The 25,545-nt window shown below is 56.1% G+C and overlaps 1 protein-coding gene and 1 long non-coding RNA gene across 2 annotated transcripts; one reads left to right on the forward strand and one right to left on the reverse strand.

Moving 5' to 3' along the window:
* Positions 1 to 7,380: 7,380 nt before the first annotated feature.
* On the forward strand, positions 7,381 to 21,414 carry LOC118172750. Its single transcript, XR_004753848.1, has 3 exons — positions 7,381 to 7,392; positions 10,495 to 10,498; positions 20,863 to 21,414. It is a non-coding gene; the product is annotated as an uncharacterized LOC118172750 (long non-coding RNA).
* Positions 16,600 to 25,218, reverse strand: IRF8 (interferon regulatory factor 8). Its single transcript, XM_035336843.1, has 9 exons — positions 25,163 to 25,218; positions 22,857 to 23,031; positions 21,637 to 21,820; positions 20,667 to 20,755; positions 20,189 to 20,300; positions 19,809 to 19,856; positions 19,014 to 19,400; positions 18,630 to 18,742; positions 16,600 to 17,729 (listed from the first exon to the last, which is right to left on the reverse strand). The coding sequence occupies exons 2-9, from the start codon at positions 23,028 to 23,030 to the stop codon at positions 17,550 to 17,552; spliced, it is 1,287 nt and encodes a 428-aa protein (XP_035192734.1). The 5' UTR covers position 23,031; positions 25,163 to 25,218; the 3' UTR covers positions 16,600 to 17,549.
* Positions 25,219 to 25,545: the final 327 nt, after the last annotated feature.

The following is a 25,545-nucleotide window of genomic DNA, read 5'->3' on the forward strand; positions in this document are numbered from 1 at the left end:
GACCCAGCAATGGCTTTTCCATCCATGTTTGTATCTTCAGATTTCCTGGGATGCCCTTGGGAGAGCAACCCCAGCAAGGTTTCAGTGGCTCCCACCCCACCGAGCATCCTCCAGGAGCCGCAGATGGTGCCGGTGCCATCCCTGCGTGGGAAAAGGCAGCCAGGTCCCCACTAAATGCTGCCTGCCCCGCTGCTCCATCACCCAGCGCCGTGGAAAATCCCACCTGCCGTTAAATACTCTTTTTCCTCTAACCTTTACTCTTTTTCCTCTAACCTTGCAGCACGTGGCTCTCACACTGACTCAGTCCCGGCCCCCGACCAGCCCTGTGATCGGAGGGAGGCTCCTGCCGGACACAGTTTTTAGTCAATCTGCCCTAATTAACACCACAAAGCCTTTCGATGGCCGTGGATTCTTCCTGTTCATACGCACGAATGTTTCCACTGCTCACTTTCCAAGCCACAGCATTTGGGTATTTTCCCCAGGCACAGCTTCCAGCAGGATCTGACATTCCTAATTTCAGGGCTTGCCTTGGCTTGCTAAAAAGCCACCTTTTCCTCTTGCTATTTTATTTTGTACAAGCAGAAAAACATGTTTTTCAATGGCAGTTACTAAAAATAATTGGCCACAAAGAAATCCAGGCACTAAACAAGCCACTCGTATCTTAGATCTGTCTTGAAGCCACATTAAGATCTTTTGAATTTTGGTAAGAACTGAGAAAAATTCACGATGATAAAATAAATCCTAGGCTGTCTGTAGGATGCCTGGTACAAATGCTCGCGCTTTGTCTGATGCAAAGAGTTGTCTGGGGAGGACAGTTTAAAAGAATCCACAAACCCAAAGAGAAATGTTTTCAGACCTTTATGGTGCAGAGGAAAGGTGGAAAATAAACAGGGCTTGGCTCAGTGCGTGCACTGCCCTGGGGAATGTAGGATCCGTGGCGAGAAAGGAGCAGGGAATGGCCCCGCAGTCCTTGAGGACTCGTGCGCATCGCTGCAGCTCCGTGGGATTGCTCGTGGGTGAGCTCCAGCTCGTCTCACAGAGCATTTGGTGCCTGCAGAAGGTTCGGGCACATTGTCTGCCGGAACGCAGATAATTTAACAAGCTTATCATAACCCAGAGGGGTTTTATTGCATAATTGGCGCCGTGCTATTGCTGGATACTCCGCAGCCGTGCCGGTCCCATGGCATGCAGAGTGTAAGAATTCATAGTGCTGAGCAAGCAGCGCGGTGCTGCGCCTCCAGCCTTTATGGATCTGACAGATCTGGAGTAGGAAAATGAGTGAAAGCAGCAAAATCAGCCCAAATTACGGCTCTGCAGTGCTTGGTGCTGAATAACCCAGCACCGCCACCGTGCACAGCCCTCGCGTGGGTCCCGGCCAGGAAATGGCTCGGAAAATGAAAATGAAGTTGCCCTAACCAGCAAAAATACTGCAGCGGGGCTGATTATTTTAGGTGAGAGCTGCAGCGAAGCAGAACCGGGAGTGGGCTGTCCCCCGCCCTCGAGCAGCACACGCTGCGCTCGCACCCCTCGCTGGCTGCTTCCTGCCTTCCCCCCGCCCCGGCTGCTTCTGGGATGGGTTTTGCATCTTTTTCCCCAGCTGAGGGGGGATGAGAGGGGCCAACGCTGTTCCCAACATCATCCAGAACGTTGTCCCCAGCGTGGTCCCCACCAACATGCCCAAATTCCCCATCAGCACCCACGGGGAAAGGCGCGTGGTGACCGAGCCAGGCACTGCGTGCAAATACCAGATTTATTTCCTAGCAAACCCCAATTATTTCAATAAAATGATTGAAATAAAAGCTCTTTATTACCTCCCCCCAGCCTGCGGCTTGTTGCATGCAAGGAGCTGTATGAAGTCTCTTCTAAGGAAAGTCACCATCAGGGGGAAATGTGCAGGGCAGGCGGGCAGCTCTGCCCCGCGGGTGGGCGAAATGGGGAACGCTCCTGCCACGCTGCTCTGGGTGATGCCCGGGCTTGGTTTTCATTTCTGCACAACCTCGTGGCTTTCTGGGAACTCGTGGGAGTCTCCCAGCACGGAGAGTTTTCATTAAGGAACAAGACTCCTGTTTTCTTACAACCTTCCTCATCAACAAACCCAAAGGGGAGAAGGAGAATTATTACCCAGGAGAGGCTGAAAACGCGTTTTTCTAACCGTGCTTTTCTCATCCTGCTCCATGCAATGCAGCAAACAGCAGGGAGAAGCCCCCGTGCCCTTTGCAGAAGGGATGGTGACAAGGACCGAGCTCTGCAGGGCACCAAACCCGGTCGGGCCCTGCCTCTGCAGCTCCGTCGGTGCCAGAAGAGGAGATTTTGTGCACGAGAAGGGGCCCCCATCCCTCTCCCCAGCCCCTGCAATGCACTTCTTCGCATTTCATAATTGCCCTTCTGCAGAGGTTATTATTGAGTAACGCCTATTTGGTTGAAAAATTGCACCATAAACAGCCAACGGGGAAGGAAATAAATAATTGTTAATAAATGTCAAAGTAGATTACCAAACCAGAAAGGCCAAGAAAGAGCAACCTTTTTTTTTTTTCCTTTCTTTCTTTTTGGCTTGGAAAATAACTGCAGGGCTGCTGCAAAGATTGCATTTAATGAAAACTATTCCAGTACCTTGCAGGGGAGTTAGTGCTTTGTCATTTCCTCAGCCTGGGTTAAAATGCTGTCTGCCTCCTCCACGGTCTGCAGCAGGCCTGGAAAACGTCCTTTTCTTCTGAAAGATAAGGAAAAGGAGCTAGGAAGCGAGGGGTTTTATTCTGAGCAGGTCAGGAGCTCGGAGCCCTGCGTGCAAACAGCTCTACCAGCTCCCGTGCTGGGAAATTTGGGGGGTTATTGCATCTCCAGGCTCTGAAATCACATGAGGTAACGTGCCTATCGCTGACAATTAGCATAAAATAAACCTCCGGGGCTCCATCAAGCAAAAAAAAAAACAAAGCTGGGGGAAAAAAGAATTTAAACTCTTCAAAAAAGATCAAAATAACGGCAGTAATAATAACGATGACGATGCCGTCACTTCACAGGCTGCTGGTGTCTGGCATTTTCAGACCTGCACGTGAGCTTTCTGAATTTCAGCCGCGCTGGGCTGCAGACCCACAGCCCAGCCCTTCCTGGAAGGAGAAGCAGGGAGCAATTTGGCAAATCCACCCCTTCAGCTGCGCCCTTGATTTAAAGACCCATTAACATCAGCGCAAAGCTGTGCTTTCCCAAACGGCTGCGGTAGGCTCACAGCTGAGAGCCGTAAAAGTAACTTATGGAGCAGCAGAGAGGGGAGGAAGGGAGAAGGCAAGCCCCTAAATCTGCTTGTGATCCCACCAGCGCGGCCCCGTGCTCGTTCCCAGGGCATTTCTCTGCCAAGAAGGGGCCGGTGCCTCTGCTTCCCACCATGACCTTGCTTCTGAGTTCAGAAAGCTGCTTTTTTTTTAAAAAAAAAAAAAAAGAAAAAAAAAGGCAGCAAAAAAACAGCCCAGCGTGAGCTGCTTCAGCACAAATCCCGGGCATTTTTTTTTTTCCTTTTAATTTTCTACTCTTTACTCAGCAGAAACCCATATTTCCTTGCTCTTGTCTTGAAGAAATAAAAACCTCAAGAGCATAGAGGATGCAGAAATAAATAGCTAACCCTTCACTTATTCCTCGTGGCTCCCCTAACTCCTGCCAGCTCAACTTGTGGTTGAGATTACAGCGATAAATCACAAGCTGCTCTTTGAAATAACAGCTCTGATTTCACCCGGCGTGAGGAAGGAGAAGGAGCAGGGCTTGTGCAAGCCCCGGGCTCGGTGGTGGATGGAGGGGACCCATCTGTGACCACACACCTTCAGGCATGCCACCAGCTCGAAACAGCAGAGAGAGGTTCCACCAAACTGATAAAGGGCTGCCGGGCTGGAGCATCCCCTCGGGTGGGACGGGGCTCAGCTGGGTTGCAAGGATGCTCGTAAAGCATGCGTGCAGTCATGGGGGGCTGCTGTACAGTCACCAGCCTGCACCTGGTGCACGAGGCAAAGAGCTGGGAAATGCTGCAGGGCTGCAGCAAAGGGGCCAGACCCCGAGGTTTTCACCCCCAGCGAGAGATTTGTGGGTTCAGCGCGGATTTAGCAGCTCCGGTCCCCAACAAGGCAGCCCCTTGGCTTGGCCGTGAGCCCCAAATTGCAAACACTGGTGCTGCAAGGAGGTAGCGGTGACGCTAAAGCCATGCACAAGAGACACCAGGCACCCCTATTTCTCCTCTTGAGCCTCCCTGAGCAGAAATCAGCCCCTCAACAGGCTCAGCCTTTCCGTTCGCCCGGCCCCAGTTTTGGCTCACGGCGGGGCACCTGCCGAAACTCGCTCCGTGCCCTTATTTTTAGCCTGTCCTGCCGAAACTCGCGCCGTGTCCTTATTTTTAGCCTGTCCCCCCAGTCCCAGCTGCAGGACCCTCACTAGGCGAATGGAAACCCTGCGGCCGGGCGGTATTTTTAGCCGTGTCCAGCTGCCGGGGCCGGGATGGGCGAAGGCGCACAGTGTGGTTTGAGCATCTGCAGCGAGGCCGGCCGGGCAGGAGGGGCAGAAACGGCTCCAGGGCTTTTCAGCCTTGCCAGGGGAGGGGGGGAAATGTGGAAGTGGCTCTTCGATCCTGCACCCAGGGAGGGTTAAATAAAGAAAAGAGCCGCCGCGGCCGGCGGGGGCCCTTTGGGCACAGCTGAGACCAAGCAGGGTGGTGGAACATCACGGTGCAGTGATGGAGCAGCACCGTGCTCGGATCCGTCCGAGCACAGGAGGGGGTTAAGGGGACATTTCTCTTCCTCTCTGTCACCAACGTGTCTCATTCTGCACCACTGGTGCTGGGGCCACCCCCTGTTTTAATTTCTGGGGGTGAGGACGTGGGGGATCAGGCCAGGGGACGCAGAGCCCCGCAGAGCCGATGGCCCCGGCGCTTCCCCTTTCTCGGAATAAAGCATGGCGTTTCTCCAAAAACAACAACAACAACAAAAATAGTGATGCTGGAGCTTTTACTTTTCTATTTTTTTGCTCCTTTTTAGGTGAGTTTTGCTCCTTTTCGGGTGGGATTCGGGAAGTTGCCGCAGGTTCGTTTGCTTTCAACTTCGCGTTTTCACTTTTCAAAGTCTGCTGCGGTGACTAATATCTGCCTGCCCGTGGCACACCACCTTGCTCTGGAAATACCCACCAGCACATGGAAAACAAACAACAACAACAAAAAAAAATCTCCAAAGGAGGCCCCGGCTTTCCTGCGTGTCTCAGAGCCCCCAGGGTCTTGGCACCAGGCGGGACCGGAGCGATTTTGAAGCCGAGGCCAGCGGTGATGTCCCCAGGGGTTGACCCGAGTGGTGGCCACCAGACCTCACCACCATGGCACACGGGTGGCTGTGGGATGGAGGTGCCATGTCCCCATCACACAGCCCCCCAAGGGCACTCGGGGCTGGGGCAGGTGACATGGGTCCATGCCCAGCATCACCTTGGCACTGCCACCACCTTGGGGTGCCCATGAGGTCCTTGGTGGGGTCTCCACCTCCAGGGTCTTCACCCAGAACCTGACCTGAGCCCTGGCACCGTTTCAGTGCCACCTTTCTGGGTTGTCCTGGTGCTGCCCGATGACATCCCATGATGTCCCACGGGACATCCGAGCCTGGCGTGACCCCGCAGCAACACCAGAGCCCGGATTTCATACGGCCACTCCACGCTGCTCTTCCCCTTGCCCTGTGCACTTCCTAGCAAAAGAAGAGTCTGCCTTCAAAGCGAAAGGCTCAGGATTTATAAATAAAAGAAATAATCAAGTTTTGTTGTTTTTTGTTTTTTGTTTTTTCTGTTCAAAATTAGCCCCCGGCAGACAATGTGTATGCACAGCGAAAGACTTGGTTTCCTGTCTGTTTGTCAAGGCTCCTAACAAGCTTCCTCTGTATAACAAACCCGGCCGGAGGGCGGAAAGGGTAAGGACCGAGCTGAAATGTGTGCAGTGGGATTGCACAACCTCCCTGGCCGTCGGGGGCTCCTAATCTGGGGGGGGGATTGAGCAGGCTGGGAGTGCAATGTCCCTTCTGCAGCCGCCCAGCCGGGGCTGCTCGAGGAGCCGCTGCAGGCGACGGCATGGGACTGCGCCTCCTTCCCCTCCCGAAATAGTTCATCGGATCCACAGATGAGTCATTTGATTTCTCGGCCAAAAATACCTTCCTGCTCGGCGCATGGGTCTTGAAGGAAGAGAAGGGGCGGCGGGCAGCGCTGCAGCCCGGGGAGCTGTTGGCTGCGCCCAGCGCCAGCAGCGCGGTGCCCGAGGGATGCTGGCGGGGATGATCCAGGCCGGGAGTGTGGGAAGCGCAGCCAGCGCCGAGAGTGATGACGCAGCGTTGTTCTTGTGGTATTTCTGGCCCAGCCAGAAGTGGGAAGTGTCGGAAATCTCATGAGATGCTGCCCGGCCTGGTGAGATTTCCAGCGCTTTTGCAAACCCCCGAGGGCTGGATTCATCTCTGACCCAGTTCTCTCGTTCTTTATTGCTTATCCCTGGGGATGTGGCTTATCGCTGCCGCGGGGCCGGTGCAGGTGCAAGGATGAGGCGGGAGCAGAAGCAGGAGCAGAAGGGTCAATGCCTCACCCCGTGCTGTAGCCTCCTGCACCAAAAACGGTGGAAAAAAAGCCAAAACAGCAATGAGCACAATGGCATTAGCAACGGCAGCAGAAAGGAAACACATCCCTCATGCGCTGGCATACTCAGATGGCAAATAAAACACTCTCCCCATCCCTGCAGCTTGTCTGGTGCAGAAAGCTTTCCCCTGAATAAAGCTGTGAAATAAAAGCACGGGATGTGGAAGGACCCTTCATTAATGGCTAACTCAATTAAGCACGTCCCTGTGCGCACGCTGGGGGTCCCGGCAGCCAGCAGGCAGCACAGCGGCTGGAGCAACCGCATCCCCTCCACCAGAGCTGGGCTGAATGGTCAAAGTGGGAGAGGCGAGCTGTGCCCCCTGGGGTTTGGTGGGGGACAGGAGTGGTTTGAGCATCCTGCCTCCTCTCTGCCCCGCCGGCACTTTTGGAAGATGCCGAACCTGGTCGGCAGCCTCGGAAATGCCAAATTTCTCCAGGCTTCGTGGAAAGAGCAAAGCGAGCGACCCCTCTGAGGGCGAGGCTGAGGCGCGCGCCCAACCCCACTAGCAGACACCTGAGAAGCCACTCAGTGCTCTCTCTGCCCGATGTAAATGAGGCTGGGGCCACCAGGATGGGACCAGCACCAGCCGCCGAGTTTCACCCCGTCACTGCTGCTGCGAGGCGCTTACAGTAACGCCAGCAGAGAAAGCACGGAAGGAAATTCTGATTTCAACCAGGGGCACCCCCGGCGCGGCTCGCAGCGGCCCCCCCTTTATTCAGGAGGGATTTGAAGCGATGTCACGCACGGCATTACGGAGCCACCCAGCCGTGTCACGGTGTTTGCTTTTCCCCATCGCCGCGTCTCGCATAGTCAAACACAAAACCAGATAGCGGAGGTCTCGATAAGAGCGGGGCAATGCATGCTAATCAATTCCCGGCAGGGGCCAAAGTCCAAATCCAGCCCCGAGGCTCGGTTTGCTGTCAGGGCAGCGAGTCTCGATGGATGTGGCTCATCCCAGCTCTGCGAGGAGCAGGAGGAGCTCAGCCGGGCACAGAAAACATTTATTTGGTGAATTTTACTTTCCTGTGCACGCGGGTTTTGTGTACCAGATCTACTTTTTTTTTTTTAACACTTTTTCGTTATTTGCTTTTGAAAATCTGGTCTAAAACTGGAATCTGTTTTTAACTCCACTGCTGGCATGCAAACTTTCCAATCGAAGTGGATGTTTTCCTCGGGCTCAGCTGAGCGAGGCAGTGAGACTTCCCAAACCGCCCAGCGCTCGGTGCCGATGGCCACCAAAAGCGGTGGGAATCGGGTGGGAAAAGCCTTTTTCTCAAAGTCTTGGCAGAGCTATCGCCTGGCGCTGTGCGAGCAATGACACGTGTGCTCAATTTCACCAGCGTCCCTCTGCGGAAGGCCGTTGCTCGGATTTGACTAAATATGGCCAATCTGAGCCCAAAAGGCCGGGTCTGGTCCATGCAGAGGCTGTACCAAAGGAAACCATCAAGAGCTGCAGAAAGGAGAGCGGCTCCGGGCGGACCCCGAGGCATTTGGGCAGCTCCTTTCAGCGAAACCCCACTTTTGCCAGCGTACAAAACTGAGAGCAGCTCTGGAGGCCTGGGGGGGGGGGGAAGGGGCCGGGGATTTTTGCAGCTTTGTGGATTTTCAAAGCCTAAACAATCGTCTTTCGGAGGGCTATTTCGGAGCCGGCTGAGCTAGCCGCACCTGCAGCTTCAGATGATAAAGCGAGAGCTGGAAAGGCACGGGTTTGGGGGAGAATCAGGTCTGTCCTCTGTACACCATGAAAAAAAAAAATGCTAAAAGTGCAGAAAAGAAAGGAACCTTGACTCGGAAATATTTCTAATCTCAAGAAAAAGCTGATAGAGGTGTGCTCGAGTCAGTGCAGCTGAGGGTCAAGGGCAGAGCGGCTCCCACGAGGTGGGTCCCGGTGCTGTCAGACACAGCGCGATGCCCGCAGAGCTGGGCTCACCCCTCGGTGCCTCGCTGGCGGTCAGGCTGCAAGCGAGCATTTACAGCCTGCCTATAAAAGGGAAAAATCAATGTTACGACCCATTCCTGCCCTTGTAATTGGCCATCCGGCCCTGCCCTGAGCAGCACATCACCTCTGCCACCGAGCGGGAGGGAGGACAGGACCAGGCGTGGCACCCGGCGCAGCGCCGAGCGCAGCTTCCTCCTGCAGCTCGGGCTGCTGCTGCTGCCGCTTTGCAGCAAATGTGAAATGACCTCTGTAGGAAGCCAAAGCTGCCGCTCTCCTTCGGCCAGGGCCCTTCCTGCGGCCCCGCAGTGAAATTCAGAGAGATGCAGAGCAGGATGCAGAAATGCTGCTGTTTTAGGGACGCCAAAGAGCTCCTGGGCAGGCTGGGCGCTAATGACGCAGCCCAGCCAGGTGCCTGCCTGCTGCCCAAACCCTCCCGCAATGCCAGCTCCTGGCTTTGTTGGAGGAAAGCAAGCTTCACCCGGAAAGGCTGAATGGAAAAGAAGGGCTCCTCCAGCCCCAGCAGCCCTGGAGCACGTCCCCCAGAGCTGCTCCCGATGCTCCGAGCCCTCCCTGTGCCACCTTCAGCCCCTCCACGCCACGGCTCCGCTGTGTCTCGATGCCTCTCCTGGGGAAGTTGCGTACCGTGACTTTGACTGCCCGGCACGGCAACCTGTAAAGCCCCTTGGTTTCTCACAACCCACGGCGAGGTTATAATTACCCCAGAATTTCCAGTCCCTCGTGAAGACTGAGAGTTTCCCACATCCACCCTGAGGGCAGAGCCGTAGCAGAGCGGGCACGGCAGGTTCGCCTTCCCCCTGCTCGGCCCGCCGCTGGCCTCCTTCCCTGCCACGCACCCACCAGAGAGAAGGCAGCACTGTCACTTGTCGCGGCCAAGAAAGAGGAACTGAGGCAACACCTCAAGCTGGAGCCACTCTCGGGCACGTCAGAAGAAACCCAGGAGATTCCCTCTTTTCCAAGGGCACCAGTGCCGTAGCCAGCCCCATGGAATTGTCCCCTCTCTTCCCTCCCCTCTGCTCAAAGTCCCCTCCTGGCCGTCACCCCGGGGAGCTCATGGGGATGGCCACCAGAGCCATGGACCCGCAGAGAGCATTGGCCAAGTCCCCTGAGGTCCTGGTGTGATGAGCCACCACCTTGCAGGTACAACCTGTGGTCCAGGCTGCCCCTCAGCTTTTGGGATCAACGCAGTGAGATTCATCTGCCAGGCTTGTCCCTTCCCCTCGCAGACATCCAGCATGGGCTGAGGCTGGGCGCAGGACATCTGGCTGGCCTTGGTGTGGCAGACATTCTCCCCTGCCTGTTGATTTGTTCCACCAGCTCCTCCTTGGCTGATTCAGGGCTGAGCCTTTCCCTCCATCTGTCCCCTTTTCCCCCACCTTTCCGATCCCCTGCTTGGTGGGGAACCCCACAGGCACCTTCCCAGCAACGTGACCACGAGACCCCTTCCTCCGGGATCTCCTCGCCCTTGCTCAGGACGTGGGGACACCACGAGGAAGCATTTCACACTGCCTTTTCCCTCACTGCCTGGAGAGGAATCACGTCGCCCCTTCCCTTCTCCACCTGAGAGCTGGCTGCCCCAGGAGGCAGAGCCTCGAGGCTTTGCCCAAATATTTGGGGTCTTTGCAGAGGAGGTGCTGAGACCCTCCCCCAAAATAAACCCAGGCAGAGTGGTGACACCATTCCCTAGGCTGACCCTTTTTTCCATTTTTTAAGCTCGTTCTTTGGGAAGACCAACCTGCAGACACACCGCCTCCCGCACCCTGCGGCCGTGTCCGTGAGCCAGATTTATCTTGGGGAGAAGTGGTTACTGCTCGAGAGAAATACAGAACAGAAAGATCCAGGCGAGGGAATCACTTGTTTCGAACCCCCGCACTGCTTCCACATCCGTGCTCCTTCCCAGCGGGGGCTGCAGCACCGTGCCGGAGGGGCTCCCCCCGCCATCCAGCATCGCTCTGCAAAAATGGGGAAACGCTGATTTTGGTAGGAACCTCGCCAGGGACCTCCGGTGGTTTCAGGTCCCCGGGGTGGCTTCAGACCGAAGTGCATGGCTTTGTCCTGAAGGGTGAAGTTGGGCAGGGAATTGGGATGCTGGGGATGAGCTGTTCAGGCTAGAAGGGCTTCCTTGGCATAGCGTGGATGGGGACCTGGCTCGAGTGCACCGAGGTATCTGATGTCCAGGAAATGCGCGTTTCCTTCATGGCTGCAGCGAGCAAATGGATCGTTACTGAATTACAGCTCCAGTTTCGGAGCTGGAGGCGGTATTAATACGCTAAGAGCTGGATGCGATCCCAGATTACAGCTGGAGGCTGCCGGGCGACTGCTGTTTGGAGCTGACCTCGCCCTCCAGCTGGGTTATAGGACTTGCCCCACACACCTCTCCCTGCCTAAATACAATAACCCTGCAGGCATCTGTACGGCACACCGCAGCTCCCAGGAGCACAAGGCTGCTCTCCAGCACAAGGGAGATGGCCACTGCCCTCTGCTCTCCCCCAGCATCCAGGTACAAGACAGTTTTTCCCAAGATGCTGGAGCTCACACTTCAGCTCACCGATGCTCCATCTTGCAGCAGAACCAGTGCAGGACTCCTCCAGCACCTTTTCTCTTGGCTTTTTGCAGTGGGGAAAAAAAATAAATAAATAGAATTTAAGATCTGGCAGCTCTACAGGGGTAAGGCTCCCTTTGAAGCTCATCATCATCAGAAGGAGGAGCCACAACTTGGTGGCAATTGACCCTGTATTGAAATCCACAGCCTACTTGCTTCAAAATTGAAAATCACTTTGTGATTCCTAGCCTTTTCCTGTAAAACATCAAGTAGAGAAGTTTACTTATGCCACGCCAGCGAGAACTGGGACAAACTTCTGAACATCCATCTGCTGTCACACATCGGGGGAAAAAAGAGAGAGAAATGAATGTTTCTCCATCTTTGAGTTTTTGTTTTGAAATTGCCACATTACCAAGATCTCTGTGCAACAGCCCGAAATGCCCCGTGTTTTTCCGTTTTCCTGAGCATCGAAGTGCAGGTTCCTCCATGTGTTACTCCTCCACAAAAGCCCCCCGGTATCTGAGAGGCGTGACGCAGGGAGCTGTCTGACTGCGTTTTGCTCTGTGGGTGTGGATGGCCATGGTGATGCCTCAGGGAGTCGCTGCAAGCAAATCGCACGCACCAGAAATAGACCCCGAGCAGGACACAACATCTAGGCACATGCAAACTCGGGGGGAAGGGAGGGGATTTCAGCCTGGACCTTGGTTTCACGGGGCTGGTCTCATAATAAGCCCGATGGTCTGACAAAACTAAACACGCATCACTCTTTCTCTGTATTTTTGCAGCTGGGGCTTGGGTGGAGCCTGTTTTTATGATCTGATGTCTGGCGTTATGGCAAAGAGTGGCAGGAGGGAGAGGTCATCTCTTAGAAATTGAGTCAGAATGACAAGTGTCCGGAGTTTGGGGTCTCTTTAGCTCTAGGTGAGCCCCAGCTTTCTGCAGGCATGTCCTGCTGCCTGCCTCTGGGGCTCAGCTCCCATGACTGCAGCCCTCACCCTTGGCTCTTCCCATTGCCTCCTCTCCCTTCTTCTCAGCCAGCCGTAAGACAGCTGAGATGCCCAGGGCAGATGAGATGCCTTCAGACATCTCCCATTGCCTGCATGGGGCTGATTTTCTGACAACCATGATTTGACACGTGAGCCGAGTCCCACCAGCAAGGTAGGGTTGGAAACCCAAATCTTTGGGCTCCGCTGGTGATGCCTGTAGGTGAGTTGTCCCACCAGTAGGGATGTTGTCCCACCAGTAGAGGACTTCTCCCACCAATAGAGGACTTCTCCCACCAGTAGGTGAGCTGTCTCACCAGTAGGGTAGTTGTCCCACCAGTAGGGATGTTGTCCCACCAGTAGAGGTGTTGTCCCACCAGTAGAGGTCTTCTCCCACCAGTAGGTGAGCTGTCCCACCAGCAGGGGAGTTGTCCCACCAGTAGGGGAGTTGTCCCCTTCACAAGGCATCCCTGAGGTTTGCCAAGCCCCCCTGGGCAGGGAGGGGGTGTCCTGGTGCCGGTGACCACAGGACGGAGGGTGCTTCCCATATTACAACACGCTCACAGGAAGAGCCCAGAGATGCTCTTCGTGGACACGCTGCTGTGCTGAAATGGGGCATTGAGCAATCAAACCAGTTGGAAACCCTGGTGTCTAGAAATAAAAAGTGACTGTTTTTCTAACGCCTAGAGGGGCCGGTGGGGGCCCACGCCAAGCAGCAGTGGGTTGGAGGAAGCAGCTGTGTTGTGTTCCCGAGCAGCTCAACCGTGAGTTCGGACCTGCCGCTGAGCTGTGGCCGCGTCTCTGCGCAGAGCTTGGCCCACGGAGCTGGGTGGAGGTGGCTGAAGAGCTCGTCCCCTTCCTCCAGAATGAGGTGGACGAAATCTCAGTTTAGCTGGATGGGGGTGCTGGGTCCAGACCTCACCTTCCTTCTCCCCAGTCTGTTTCTCACGTTAGGAGGCTTGTCGCCACGGTATTTTACACGTGGTATCTCAAGCATGCAGTAGGCATGGACAGAAGCTGGTTCAGCTGAATTCTGCTTCTGAAGACACGGGCAGTGGTCCTTTTGGCGTCTGCTGAAGGGCAAGTCATGGGAATCTGTGGACCCACCTCACACGGCATTAAGGAATGAGACTGATAACTGCAGGATAAAGCCAGGCTCAGTTTGCTCCCAAGGAAAATGATTCCCAGTGGCACAAAAGCCTTCCAGGCTGGCATAGCTCAACGGTGTGGTTGGCTTTGAGCCCATGTAACACTCCAACAGCAGGTGAGGGGTTGAAATGTCTTTCCCAGGACCCAGAAATCAAAGCACTCCAATGTATCATATGGATAGCCATCTTTATATAGGAAGAGCTCAGAGAAGGGGTCGATAGACAATTCCCTTGCATTTTCTTCCTCGTTCAAGCCTTCGCTGCTGGCCAACATAAGGAAGCTCACTGCTCCTTCCCAGACACACTCGAGGAGAGTCGTGCATCTCCAGCCCAGCCAGGGCAGCCTTCCTCCATGGACCTCCAGCTGGAGAAGACTTGGGGACTGGCTGTGGACAAGCCATTGGTGACGAAGAGCCAACCCAAGGTGCCGAGGTTTCACTTCAGTGAGGCCATGCATGGAGAAGAACCCAAGTGAACAGAAACCAACGAAAGTCTTTGAGCCCCAAACCACTGAGACTCAGCGCAGCTGCAGTGAGCGGCTCGTCGGGCTCGGCCGGGCTGGGATGTGCCTGTGGGTCGGTGCCACCACCAGCACTTGGTCCCCACCAGGGTGCTGGGGACAGCAGTGCTCCTGGTGCTGGGCCAGCCTGGAAAAAGCCTTGGCCTTCCTAGGGCTGAGGCACACCCTGTTAATAACAACCTGGTCCGTGATTTGAGCCCTGTTTTGGGGCAGAAATTACTCCGTGCTTGTACAGAGGCCACTGATAGTCTAGCATCCCTTTGTGCGATGTGGCACAGGTATCTGGGAACCTGCTCCCACCTGCTGGAGCACCTGGTCCCCTGTCCATGGGTGAACACCAGCTTTGGGTGCTTCTCTTGGGATGGATTTCGGAGGAGGACAGAGCCAGGGATGTCCACTTGGGGCAGGCATTAAGCATGAACCCAACACCACCACGAAGCCCTCAGCAGCAAGGAGAGCCTGCATGCAGTCACGGAGCCCCCCACGGTATCCTTACAACCCTCCTCTGCCATTTGCCCCCATCCCATGACGTCCTCCCCAGTCCTTCCACGTCCCCCACTTGTCTCCTCGTGGCCCGGCAGCCGTTTGGGGTGGGAGCTGTGCTGCGGGTTTTACGGAGCGAGAGGCAGCAGCGGTCCCAAACCGCACCCTGGGCTCTGAGGCACTTTGGTAACACTAAAAATAAAACTGCACAACCGGCTCCAGCAAAAGGTACCGCTGCTCCCCGCCGCTCCTCCGCGGTCTTGGGGTGGAAATTGAAAGAGCCCTGAATACATAGCAGGTGGCACCCGGCGAGCACAATATGGTGGTTTCTGAGGAAGGACCTGCTCCAGGACAGCTGGGGAAACCGCAAGTGGTGTTTTGGTGTTGAAGCCTGCGGCCCATCATGTGTTTCACAAGTGGGCACGTGTTGTTCCATCGCAGCTGAGCAGGCACCTCGCTCCCACTGCCCCCTGCCCGCCTCCTCCTCCAGCTCCTCGCCTGCGGAGATGAGGCTTCCTCATGCACCAGGGGGAAAATTTCCCTGGGGAAGGGACGAGCAATGTGGGGTGGACTCGTTGGTCCGAAGAGCTTGCCAGAAAAGGGGAAAGGTTGCCCCTCTTTCTCGTGTTTTTCTCCGCTTGGTGTGGGTGGCAGCGAAGCCATGTTACATGCTAACATGCTGACCCCTGGGCTGGTGAGCTCTGAGGACTGAAATGGGGTTAAACCCCAAGGGAGACACCACGATGGCCCCGAGGAGCAGAGAAAGGCTTGGGGTGTGCATGCTGGTGGTGCTGTCCCCCCACCGCCCACCTCCATGACCAAGCATCCCATAAGCCAGAGCCATACAAGCACCAGGAGCTGGGGACTTCCTTGCACTGGGGATACTGGTGCATCCTCTGAAATCTCGGTCTCCAGCCCTCTCCTCCCCAAAGCCACGGGCTGTAATGCCTGCAAGGGATGTGCACAAGGGCACAGAGAGAACCACGAGCATCCCCCCAGTGCACAATTTAGCTGACATGTAGTGTAAATACCCACCTCACATGGCCTGGCAGGACAAACTGCCAAAGGGGGCTCACACCCCGGGACACCATGGGATGTGGGGCCATCCCTTAAGCCCAACTCATAGCCACATTTCAGCTGGGTCTGTCATCTCGGAGCACTTTTTGGGTACTGTGAGGTAAGTTACTTGTGAAATAAGCTGCTCATTGAGACAGGGGAACAGAGACATGCTGTAGCTGCTCAGCTGGGAAGGATGCAACAGGGTCAGCTCCAAGTCCTGTGACAGCTGATTAATTAATTATTTTAGGGAAGGCTGAGTTACCCCCAAAAAACAGAAAGAAACCCCGCAGCCAGAACAACCTTCTGGCATAGAGGTGAGCTGTGGTCAGCGCATCCCTTGCAGAACAGGGACCTCACCGTAGCTGTGCCATGACCACACATTTATGCTTGTGGAAGTCTATCATGAATAAAAAATAAATAAAATTAAAAATTCAAGTCAGAATGAATAGGGGCTGATCTGCTTTGATACCAAGCAGGGAGGAGGACAGCTGTGCATCCATCTCCTCCCCCCTTCCCAAGCAGACTCAGTCTCCAGCTGCCTGGATCTCACAGCATCCCCCTTCACCTGGGGTCAGACCTGAAGGCTGCTGCCTCCCCCCACCCCAAAAAGCCCTTGGCAGGGCTGACCCTGAGCACATGGCACAGTGCACTGATGTTTGTCCTGCAGTGGGGGACAGGACACGGACTAAACAAGGTCCGGGGCCTCTTATGTTGTTGCCCAAAAAGCAGGCTTGAAAGGAAGGCAGGTGATAATGCAAATGCTCAGCCACCTTTCCTGCAACATTGACTTCCTTGACTGACCAAGGGAGATGTCCCCTTTCTGCTCTTGGCTCTCTCCAGACAGCCACCACCACCCTCAAGTAGACCAGTCCCCATGAGAAAGGTGGATTAAGAGACACGGGGGAAGGGCTCCCACAAGCAGTGAGGAGCAGGACCACAAATAACCACCCCTTCCCATTGCCTCAGGGCATCAAGGGCCAGGTCTGAAAGCTGTGCGCACCCAGCTCAGTGCTGCAGAAGATGGGCAGGGACACACCTTTATGCTCCCTTGAATGATGGCTCTACAAGTGGCTCTTCCTTCGCAAGATGTTTCAGCTTGCTCCTCTCCTGCCCCACAGCTGAAGCTGGGCACTTACAGGAGGGAAGCAACAGAAGAACTTAAACAGACCCCACGCCACAAGGAAGATGATTTGGGCATGAACAAGTTGGAGACGCCAGGCTCTCCCTGTTAGAGATTTGCCACCCCACTCATCACAGCAGCAAAATCATATCACAAGAGAAATACAAAATAGAGCACTTTAATTGCAGGCAGATAAAAAAATACAAAAACTTTTATTTAAAGTTTAGGCATAAAATAAATATGCAGCCTCGTAGCACATACACATGCACGGTCCTGGTTTGCAGCAGCTGCAAGGCACAAGCCCCATGCCCGAGCAGCTCCCCGGTGCTGGGCACACAAAGCGTTTTAATGAGGATTTACACATGGATGCTGCTGCCTGGTCACGCTTGGGAGAGACCAACATGTGCATTCAGGAGGGTGAAGCCAACCTATGAACACTATGCTGCGATCTTTAAAATAAGAGACTTATATAAGACTCCATCTTTGGCTAGGGAAATTAAGGATTTCTACATTCTTATATTCAACATTTACATATATAATCTCTGCATTGTTTGCCAAATCTCAAAATACTTCCATATCACAGATAAAAATATAAACCACATAGCAAAAATAAACAAAAATTTGAGGAGGTTCACCTCAGAAGGCATGCCATATCCTTCAGCAGGCCTGCACACACTTTGGAAGGGGCAGGGTGGGGGAGTTGATTTCTGGGAAGAACTTACTACATTTGAGAATTTTAAGGCTTTTCCAAGAGTTACCTCCTTCCAAAAAGCTACACTGAGCAAGGCCCAGGTGGCAGATGGCTGGGGCAGGTTGTTACAGCTGTGAGTTCCAGTTCTGCTAGCTCTGACCTCCCCTGCTGTTAACTACAGGGACACAGGGACTGTCATGTTTGGTACAAAAGCCTTTGTGATCAGTGAAGCGTCCCCAGCACCGCCGCTGGGCATCCAGCTTACTTTCTCATGGCGATTTTTATCGCTGTGTTTATACAGACTCCGGACTGAGAACAGCAAAGAACAAGAACCAACTTGCCAGAAGGGGGAAATGGGGCACTAATGGGACCAAACCGGCCTGGAGTAACCCAGACCACTGACACCAGCACAGGAGGCGGCTCACACGGCGATCTGCTGGTTTTCTCTGAAGAGGGGCCGCTGGTGGGGGCCGCAGATGTCCTGGAAGATCCTGTACACCTGCTCGTGCTGCGTCTCGTCGGCCGCGGGGACCAGCGGGCTGCTGCTGCTGTAGGCCTTCCCCACCTCCTCCACCATCTGCCTGAGGCATAGCTGCTCCACCTAGGCCAGAACAGAGCCGTGAGGAGGATGAAGAGGAACCTCCCCTGACATCTCCTGCTGCCTTCCCACCACACCGACTGCCCAAGGGGCAGAGCAGAGGAGCCGTGGCCACGTCCAGCCAGGCCAACAGGCCCAAATTCCACAAGCCACCTTGCCCCGAGTGCCCCTAGCACGTGTCACAGGAGGTCCTCTATAACAGGGAGGAGAAAGTGGGCTGGGTGACATCCCCACACGCAGATTGCCTCAGGTGTGGGCACTAGGCAAGAGGTGGCCCGGTCAGAAAGTTGGGCAGGGAGGAGCAGGACTCAGCTCTGAGCTTACAAATCCCCTCCAGGGCCTCGCAGACGCTCAGTGGGGTCTCTGCAGTGCCCACCCCACAGCCTCCATGCCCCAGTTTCAGGTCCTCGCTATGAGCACCTTGAAGGCCCGAGGGGTGCTGCGCTGGGTGTGGATGCCAGAAGCGCCCTGGGCATTGCCTCTGGGCTCCCAGCCCTGCTTCAGCTTCCCCAGGGAAAGGCCTGCAGCCAGAGGCCATCACTTAATACAGCCATTCCAGGGATTTATTTCCCCACAGGGCAGAGTAGACATCCCAAAGCCAAGAGGCAGGAGCAGGAGGAAGCAGCAGAGCAAAGAAGGCACAGAGCAAAGAAGGCACAGAAGGGTGGCAGAAAACAGCTTTTCTAAGCCACTAGGAAACCTATGGTGCACGCTATGTGGAGACTTCGCTTGCCAACAGGATCTAACCAGATCAAGGGGTCTGACAAGCAACAGCCCGTCGGATCAGCCAGTGTTCATGCTAGCAGTGAACAAAGCTAGAGCTTTATAGGAGAAAGCAACACGGTTCAGCAAAGAGGAGAAATCCAGTGCCAGGAGCAGGGCTGCGAAGGGCAGACACCATACCTGGACGAGGATGAGCTTACACCTCAGCGTGGGATCCGGGAACTCCTCTCCGAAGCAGAGCGTGACCCTGTTGTCCGGGAAGCGGCCCTGGTTGTTGTAGTACTGCTGCAGGTCTGCCGGGAGAGGAGCACGGTCAGACGCTGCGGGCCTGGGCACCGAGCACCCTGCCCCAGCACAAAGCTGGGGGCCTGCTCAAGAGAATTTACTAAACAACGCCACACTGGATTATTCCTTCCCTGATCCTCTATGATCAGTTATTAATTCAGACCACTGGGTGATGGCTGGTCATAACCCCAAAGTGCTCCAAAAAGACAGACTACCTGGGGCAGAACTAAAAAAAAACACCTCTAGAGTGGATGAAAAGGGAAAGACGCTCCTACGAACCTCTGAAAAACAAGTTGGTGTCAAATATCTTCACCACCTCATCCCGGTCCAGTTTGTTGGGCCTGTCCTTGTACATCATGGTGTTCCCGCTCCAGAAGACCCTGCCCTGGCACAGCCTCTTGATGAAGATGCCCTGCTTGTTGCTGTGCAGCAGGACCCCCCGCTCCAGGTGCCCGAAGAGCTTCTTGGTGATCTGCTTCTGGCGGTCATTCTGGATGGCCTCGGCCGAGGGGAACCTCACGTGCTCCAGGGCATCGGGGGCGTAGAGCTTCTCGCTGGGGCCACAGGGCTGGCTGAGCGAGATCCTGCAGCCCTCGGGGTACGAGGTGGTGATGTGGCCCACCAGCTTCCCTCCGTAGAAGAAGTTGATCACCATCTGGGAGTAGCCTGGAGAGGAAGGGCAGGCACAGACCGTGAGCAGGAGCAGCCAAACCCTCCCTGCTCCAGTGCCCAAATCCCCAGGGAGCTGCAGAATTCCCTGGGAGACAGTCTGGAGGAGATTTTACTTCTTGGAGGACACGCCAGCACTCAGCCTGGAAGCACACGAGAGCTCCAGTTTCCAAACCCCTTTATCCCACTGCAGGGGAACCTCCCAGTGCTAAAGGGGCACCTGGTCCCAGCACCCTGGGACAGCCCCATGCCATGGCTGCAGGACACCCCCAGCAAAACCTCCTGCAAGGCATGGAGCAGTGCCAGGCCCACCTCCGATCATGCATACATGAGCAAGGTTAAGCCACAGAGAGGAATATGATGGCCAGAGCCCAAAAGCACACAGGGGAATAGGAGCTGCCTCACCTGAATGATGCTGCTCGTAGCCGGTGTACCCGTTCATCAGGGGCAGAGCTGTGGGCAGAGAGAGCAGAGATGTGTGCCCAGCTCCATCTGGAAGCACATCTCCCTTTCCCAAACCCCAAGCCCCAGCAGTCACCCCCAGGCTTTCCCCTCCCAGCAAGCCAGAAAAGACTCGGAAAATACTGAACTTAAAATTGTGCTGGGAATGCTGCACTGGTGGGTGCCAGGGCAGCGCTCCCAGTTAGCACTTCCAGCCTTTTTAAGGAACAAATTTATGAAACAAGTGCTGCCCAGGGGGAGCCTGCACCACCCGTCGCTGCAGTCACTGCCCTGAACAGAAAGCTGGGTCCCATTAAACACCCCCAGTGCCACCAGCTACTTACTGGGGTTGGGCTGCTGCACCCACCAGTCCGGGATCGGCGGGTTTCTGCAGGTCTCCTGGGGGGGCGAGGGGCTTCTCTTGATGATGCCCAGGTACTCGTCCACGCAGGGGGGCTGGCAGAGGACAGGAAGCCCGTCAGATCAGCCAGGGGCAGGATCATAGCAGGTCTGCCCCCACGCACCCAGTGCTGGATCCCACCCAAAGATCCAAAGCAAGAAGGACGCAGAGACACTCGTGAATACTTTTTGGTTAGGAACGGAGTGGGATTCCCCAGGCTGCACACCCAAATAATACCCTAAGAGCCTCCGAGAAGGGGAGCAGAGGCACGAGAAGCCTGCAGCCCCCAGCAAGTGTTTGCACAACCCAAGCAACCGCGGCAAGGCCTTGGACAAACACGCACAGCCACAAGAACACATGAGGCTGGTTCCCAAGATCTCTGGATGTTTAACCTCAGACCCATCCTCGTGCTCACGGCTCACCTCCTTCATGAGGTCATCGATGGCAGAGGGGCTGCAGTCCATGTCCGTGACATCGGTCAGGCCGCTCCCGCTCCCGACACCGCTTTTGCCTGCGGAGAAGGGCAGGGATGCATGAAGGGCGCCCGGAGCTCGCCACACCGCCAGCTTTTGGAAACCCTTCGCCCCGCGAAAGTTCCGAAACCGAGAACCGCAGCAGCCCAGCAGCTGCGTTCTGGGGCCAAAAACCAGCTGGCGACGAACAGCACCAGCACACGGTGACTACGAGCAAAGCGAACCAAATTCGGCTGGGAGCTCGAGCACAGGAGAGGGGTTTTTCAGAGCACCCCAGAGACTGGGGCTGCTGCTTCTCCTTTTTTTCCCCCCCCACCAAGCCCTGCTGCTGGTGGGAACCTGCAGCACCATTTGCATACAGGCCGCGTGTGAACACAAAGGAGAGGAGATGCTAAAGGCAGGCTTCCTGCAAGATTTTTTCTTAAGTCAAAGCTTGCAAGAAAAAAGGAAAAGCGCACACATGCCTGACCACAAGTACAGATATACTTAGCGCGACCTGCACCGCACCAGACATCGCAGCAGCAACTGTTCTGCTGAGCTGCTGTTACTCTCATCAGTCCCAAGAAGATGGATTTATGTAGCTCCCTGCCAGGGTGGGTGGCAGGAGGACAAAGGACTGGGGGGCTCAAGCATGCCCTGAAGCAGGAAAAGGATTCAGGTTTGTCCCTAGCGCGTCACAGCCTGGCAGCTCACGCGATGCTCCAGTTATTCCCCGTTCCCTAAGCAAGGGGAAAACCCACCCTCGCTCCCTACCAGCCCAGCAGCTCCTTCCCCACCTCCCGGCCCCAAAAAGGGACACAGGGCACGTCCCCGAGCTGTGGGGCCAGCCCCACGCCACCAGCCCAGGAAGCACCGCTCGGATGTAGGTCAGCACCAGCCGGGGCTGTGCCTGGCCCCGTGGCCTCATCATGGCACTCACTTTTCTGCTCCTCCTCCGGGACGATCCTATAGACCTTGTAGGGCTCGGAGATGTCCAGCTGGGACCTGTCTGTCACCTCCTCAAAGTCAGGGCTCTTGTTCAAGGCGCAGCGCAGCCGCGTCTTCCAGGTGGCTGGCTCCGCTTTGTCGCCTTCTTTGAACTTTCCTTTGAAAACAGCCCAAGCCTAAAACAGCAAAAATAAGAAATAATCTCTGCAAGCTCTGCAAAGCCCCTTGGTCCAAGGGGTGAACGCGCTGGGGCTGCAGAGAGCATTTTGTGGGGGCTGCAGCCTGCTTGGCTACATCTGTTGGTGGGAAATGGACCACCTCACATGGATGGAAAAACCCCAAAAAACTTAAATATTGCCACACGCTCCCAATCTGTCACACACAGGACCCAGATTGAGCCCCATGCCCTTTACAGCCCAGCTTCAGAGCCAGTATCCTAACGTGTGACTTCACCTCCGCGCTGACCGACGCGAGGATTCGCATGCGAACCGGTGACATTCGTAACAATACCCAAAATCCCAGCAAAATAACCCTTGTTTTGCAGCTTCTGGCTAATACCTGACAGCTGGGTTCTTTTTAAGATCAGGATGCCAGCTGTGCTTTCCCGAGAGGCGGGAGGGTACATTGTACTACTGGAGATTGTAAAATATTATTCATTGAAGCATACAGATATATACGAAGCTACCTGTGGTAGGTTTCCCTGTGGCTGAATTCAACGCAGCCCTGCCAGCTTCATATCCCACTGGAAGTGGGGGCAGAAGGATGGGAATTCCTGGGGAAGACCCTGACCTTTTGGTTCATTTGAGTTCAAGGCTGAGTTTTCCAGTTTTCTCAGAGAGGAGGGACTTTACGTTTTAGGGGAAAAGCCGGGATTTCCTTCCTTCAAAGGCTTTTTTTCTCTAGTAAATCCAATCTTCTCAGAAGGAACCTGATGGGAAGCTTAGGGTCACGGAGCACTTTGGGTTCTCACATGGGATGAGGACACGCTGGAGACAAATCTAAACCCAGCATTAACATCTGGCAAAAAGGAACGACCTCCCTCAGACGATCCCTGGGGGGATCCTACACAGCTCAAGGTGCTGAGGCATCTCCCGCAAGGAGCAGAGCTGCGAAACAGGCAGTCAGCAAGGCCACTTCCCCCCCGCAGGCGGGTCAGCGACAAAAACCAGCAGCCCAGAGGCACAGAGAAGAGGGGGACCCGCCTGACCCTACCTTGAAGATGGAGGCGTCCACCTCCTGGTTGTAGTCCTGCTTCCCGGCGTGCTTCCAGGGGATGCGGAACATGCTCTTCTCCTCGTTCTCCCAGATGAGCCCCGGGTAGAGCTCGCTGTCGATCTGCTCGATCAGCCACTGCCGCAGCCGCCGGCCGCCGTTGCGGTCGCACATCCTGGGCGAGAGGTGGGAGCCCCGTTAAAAGAGGGGGGTCCGTCCGTCCCGGGGGGGAAATCTGCCTGTCCATGCCACCAGCACAGCCTCTCCGCACCCCCTGCCTGCTCAAACAGCAGCTGGGCTATCAAACAGGTCTTAATTGCTGCATCTAATTAGGACGAGCAGCCCCGCACCTGAGCGGTGATTACCCTGGAGAGCCAGGGGATTGCCGCGTTTCCAAGCAGGAAAATAAAAAGGAAAAAGCAATTTGGGTAACAGCAGCCCCACTGTGCTCCGGTGTATCACACACAGCTGGGACAACACTGCCTGTGGGGACACCACTGATGCCTGTCTGAACCTAAAACCTCCCTTTTTGTGATGGAAAAGAGGCAATTTTAGGGGAATTCTCCTCGATTTGCTACAAGCCCTTCCTCCAGCTTCCAAGCAAAGCCCTGAGCACAGCAGCGGGCTGGTCTGGCACCATCACTCCTCTTTTTGGTCACATCCGAACCCCGCAGCTGGAAATTAAAGCCCTGGGCTGTGCCACCACCTAAGCAAGGGACGCCGCCCGGGCTGGCAGCCCCCTCCACTATAGCTAGGGGCAACAAAATTAAAATAAAGAGGATGAAGGCATCAGCCAGCGTGAGAACAGCGAGCCCAGAGCCCCGCTGGCTGGGGACCGACCACGGGCGCAGGTAGCAGCCGGGGTCACCGCAGGGAGCGGGGCCACGCGACCACATCCTCTCGAAGCAAGGGCCAGAGGCCACGCTGACGGACCTGGGGGGGGGAGGTGAAGTGGCCTCGCTTCGGGTCATCCTTGCTGCTCTCAGCTGGTTTTTAGCAGAAAAACCTGACCGAGCACCCGTGAGAAAGCTCCGGCAGCCCAGCGCTGGACCCATCCTGTCCGGGAGGGTTTGGGGAAGAAGAGCTGGGTGTTCCCAGCACGGGGACCGGGTCCCTGCTTCCCCAGGGGCTCACACCAGCCAAATGCTGTCCCCTCCTGTCCCCTCTCCATCACAGCCACCCCACGGGACACAGACCTGTGGCGTAGTCCCTGCTTTTAGGGGGTCACAGCACCGCATCCCAGCTGTCCCCCCATCGCCACACACCCCAAAGCACCCTCAGGACCCCATCCCTGCGGGCACGCACAGCCTCCCTCGGAGATGCTCGGTGACACGGGGCTCTAACTCAGCTCATTTTCTAGAAACCCCACTCCCAGCACCAGCAGAGGCCGGGCTCTGCCTCCCCTCCACACGAGACTGCCCCAGCCCCTCGCCTCAAGCCACCACCACCAGCACGCTGCCCCCACCCAAACCCCACCTGCCCCATCCAGCGCAGAGGGCTCTGCCATGGAGGAACAGAGGCAGCGCTGCCCAGGACCCCAGAACTGCTCAGCATCAGGCCTGGTGCCTGGCACCCTAAAACCTTCCATTCCAGCACCTCACGGCTCTAGTTCCTGCACCCCCAGTACCCTAAAACCTCCACAAGCCCATTTCCTGCACCCCCTGTAGTCCTAAAACTCCCATCCCCACACATCTCTCATCCCTCGTGACCCAAAAGGTCCCCATGTGCCCCCATGATACTGAAACTCCCATCCCCTGCACTCCCCACAACCCTAAAGCTCCCATCCTCATGCACCCCACGACCTTAAAGCTCCTATTCCCTAAGGCCCCCATCCCTGTCCACCCCCATGACCCCAAAATTCGCATCCCTATGCACACCCATGACCCTAAACCTTCCTTCTCCGTTCACCCCTGCAACCCGAAGACTCCTTTCCCCGTGCACCCCCACGACCCTAGAACTCCCTTCCCCACGCACCCAAACCCTAAACCTTCCTTCCCCGTACTCCACTGCGATCCTAAAACTCCCGTCCCCACGCAACCAAAAAAATCCCCATCCCCGTGCACCCCCGCGACCCGAAAACTCCAATCCCCTGCATCCCGCGACCCTAAAACCCCCATCCCCGTGCGATCCTAAAACCCCCCTCCCCTTACGCCCGTGCGACCCTAAAACCCCCATCCTCCTGCAACCCTAAGGCCCCGCTCCCCTCGCATCCCCACGCCCCTAAGGCCCCCTAAGGCCCCCCTAAGGCCCCCCAAAACCCCCGTTAAAGCCCCCACACGGTCCCATAAGCGCCCCCCGCCCCATACCTGCCGCCGCCCCGCTCCGTGCTACCCGCGCCGGGGCGCGCCGGCGCGCCCTTATAGCGCCCCGCAGGGCGCGCCAGCCGCCCGCCCCGCCCCCGCGCCTCGCAGCCAATGGGCGGCCGCGCCCCCTCGCCTCTCGCCCAATGGGAAGCCGCCGGCCCCCCCCGCCGCCCAATGAGGGGCCGCCCAGTGGGGGCGCGCGCGGGGTTCGCGGCGCTTTCTGTGAAGCGCGCGCCTTTCCGGGAAATCAGCGCCGCGGGGCGGGGTTGGCGCCGGGGCTGTCGCGATCGCTGTCGCGATATTGGGCGAGGTCGCGATATAGGCCAAGGGGGCGGTTACGGTCACGACGCCGGTCACGATCCCGGCCGCGATCGCGGTCCCGGTCC

This window comes from Oxyura jamaicensis, chromosome 11 (assembly GCF_011077185.1).
Source record: "Oxyura jamaicensis isolate SHBP4307 breed ruddy duck chromosome 11, BPBGC_Ojam_1.0, whole genome shotgun sequence".
In the NCBI taxonomy this organism is placed as follows: Eukaryota; Metazoa; Chordata; class Aves; order Anseriformes; family Anatidae; genus Oxyura; species Oxyura jamaicensis.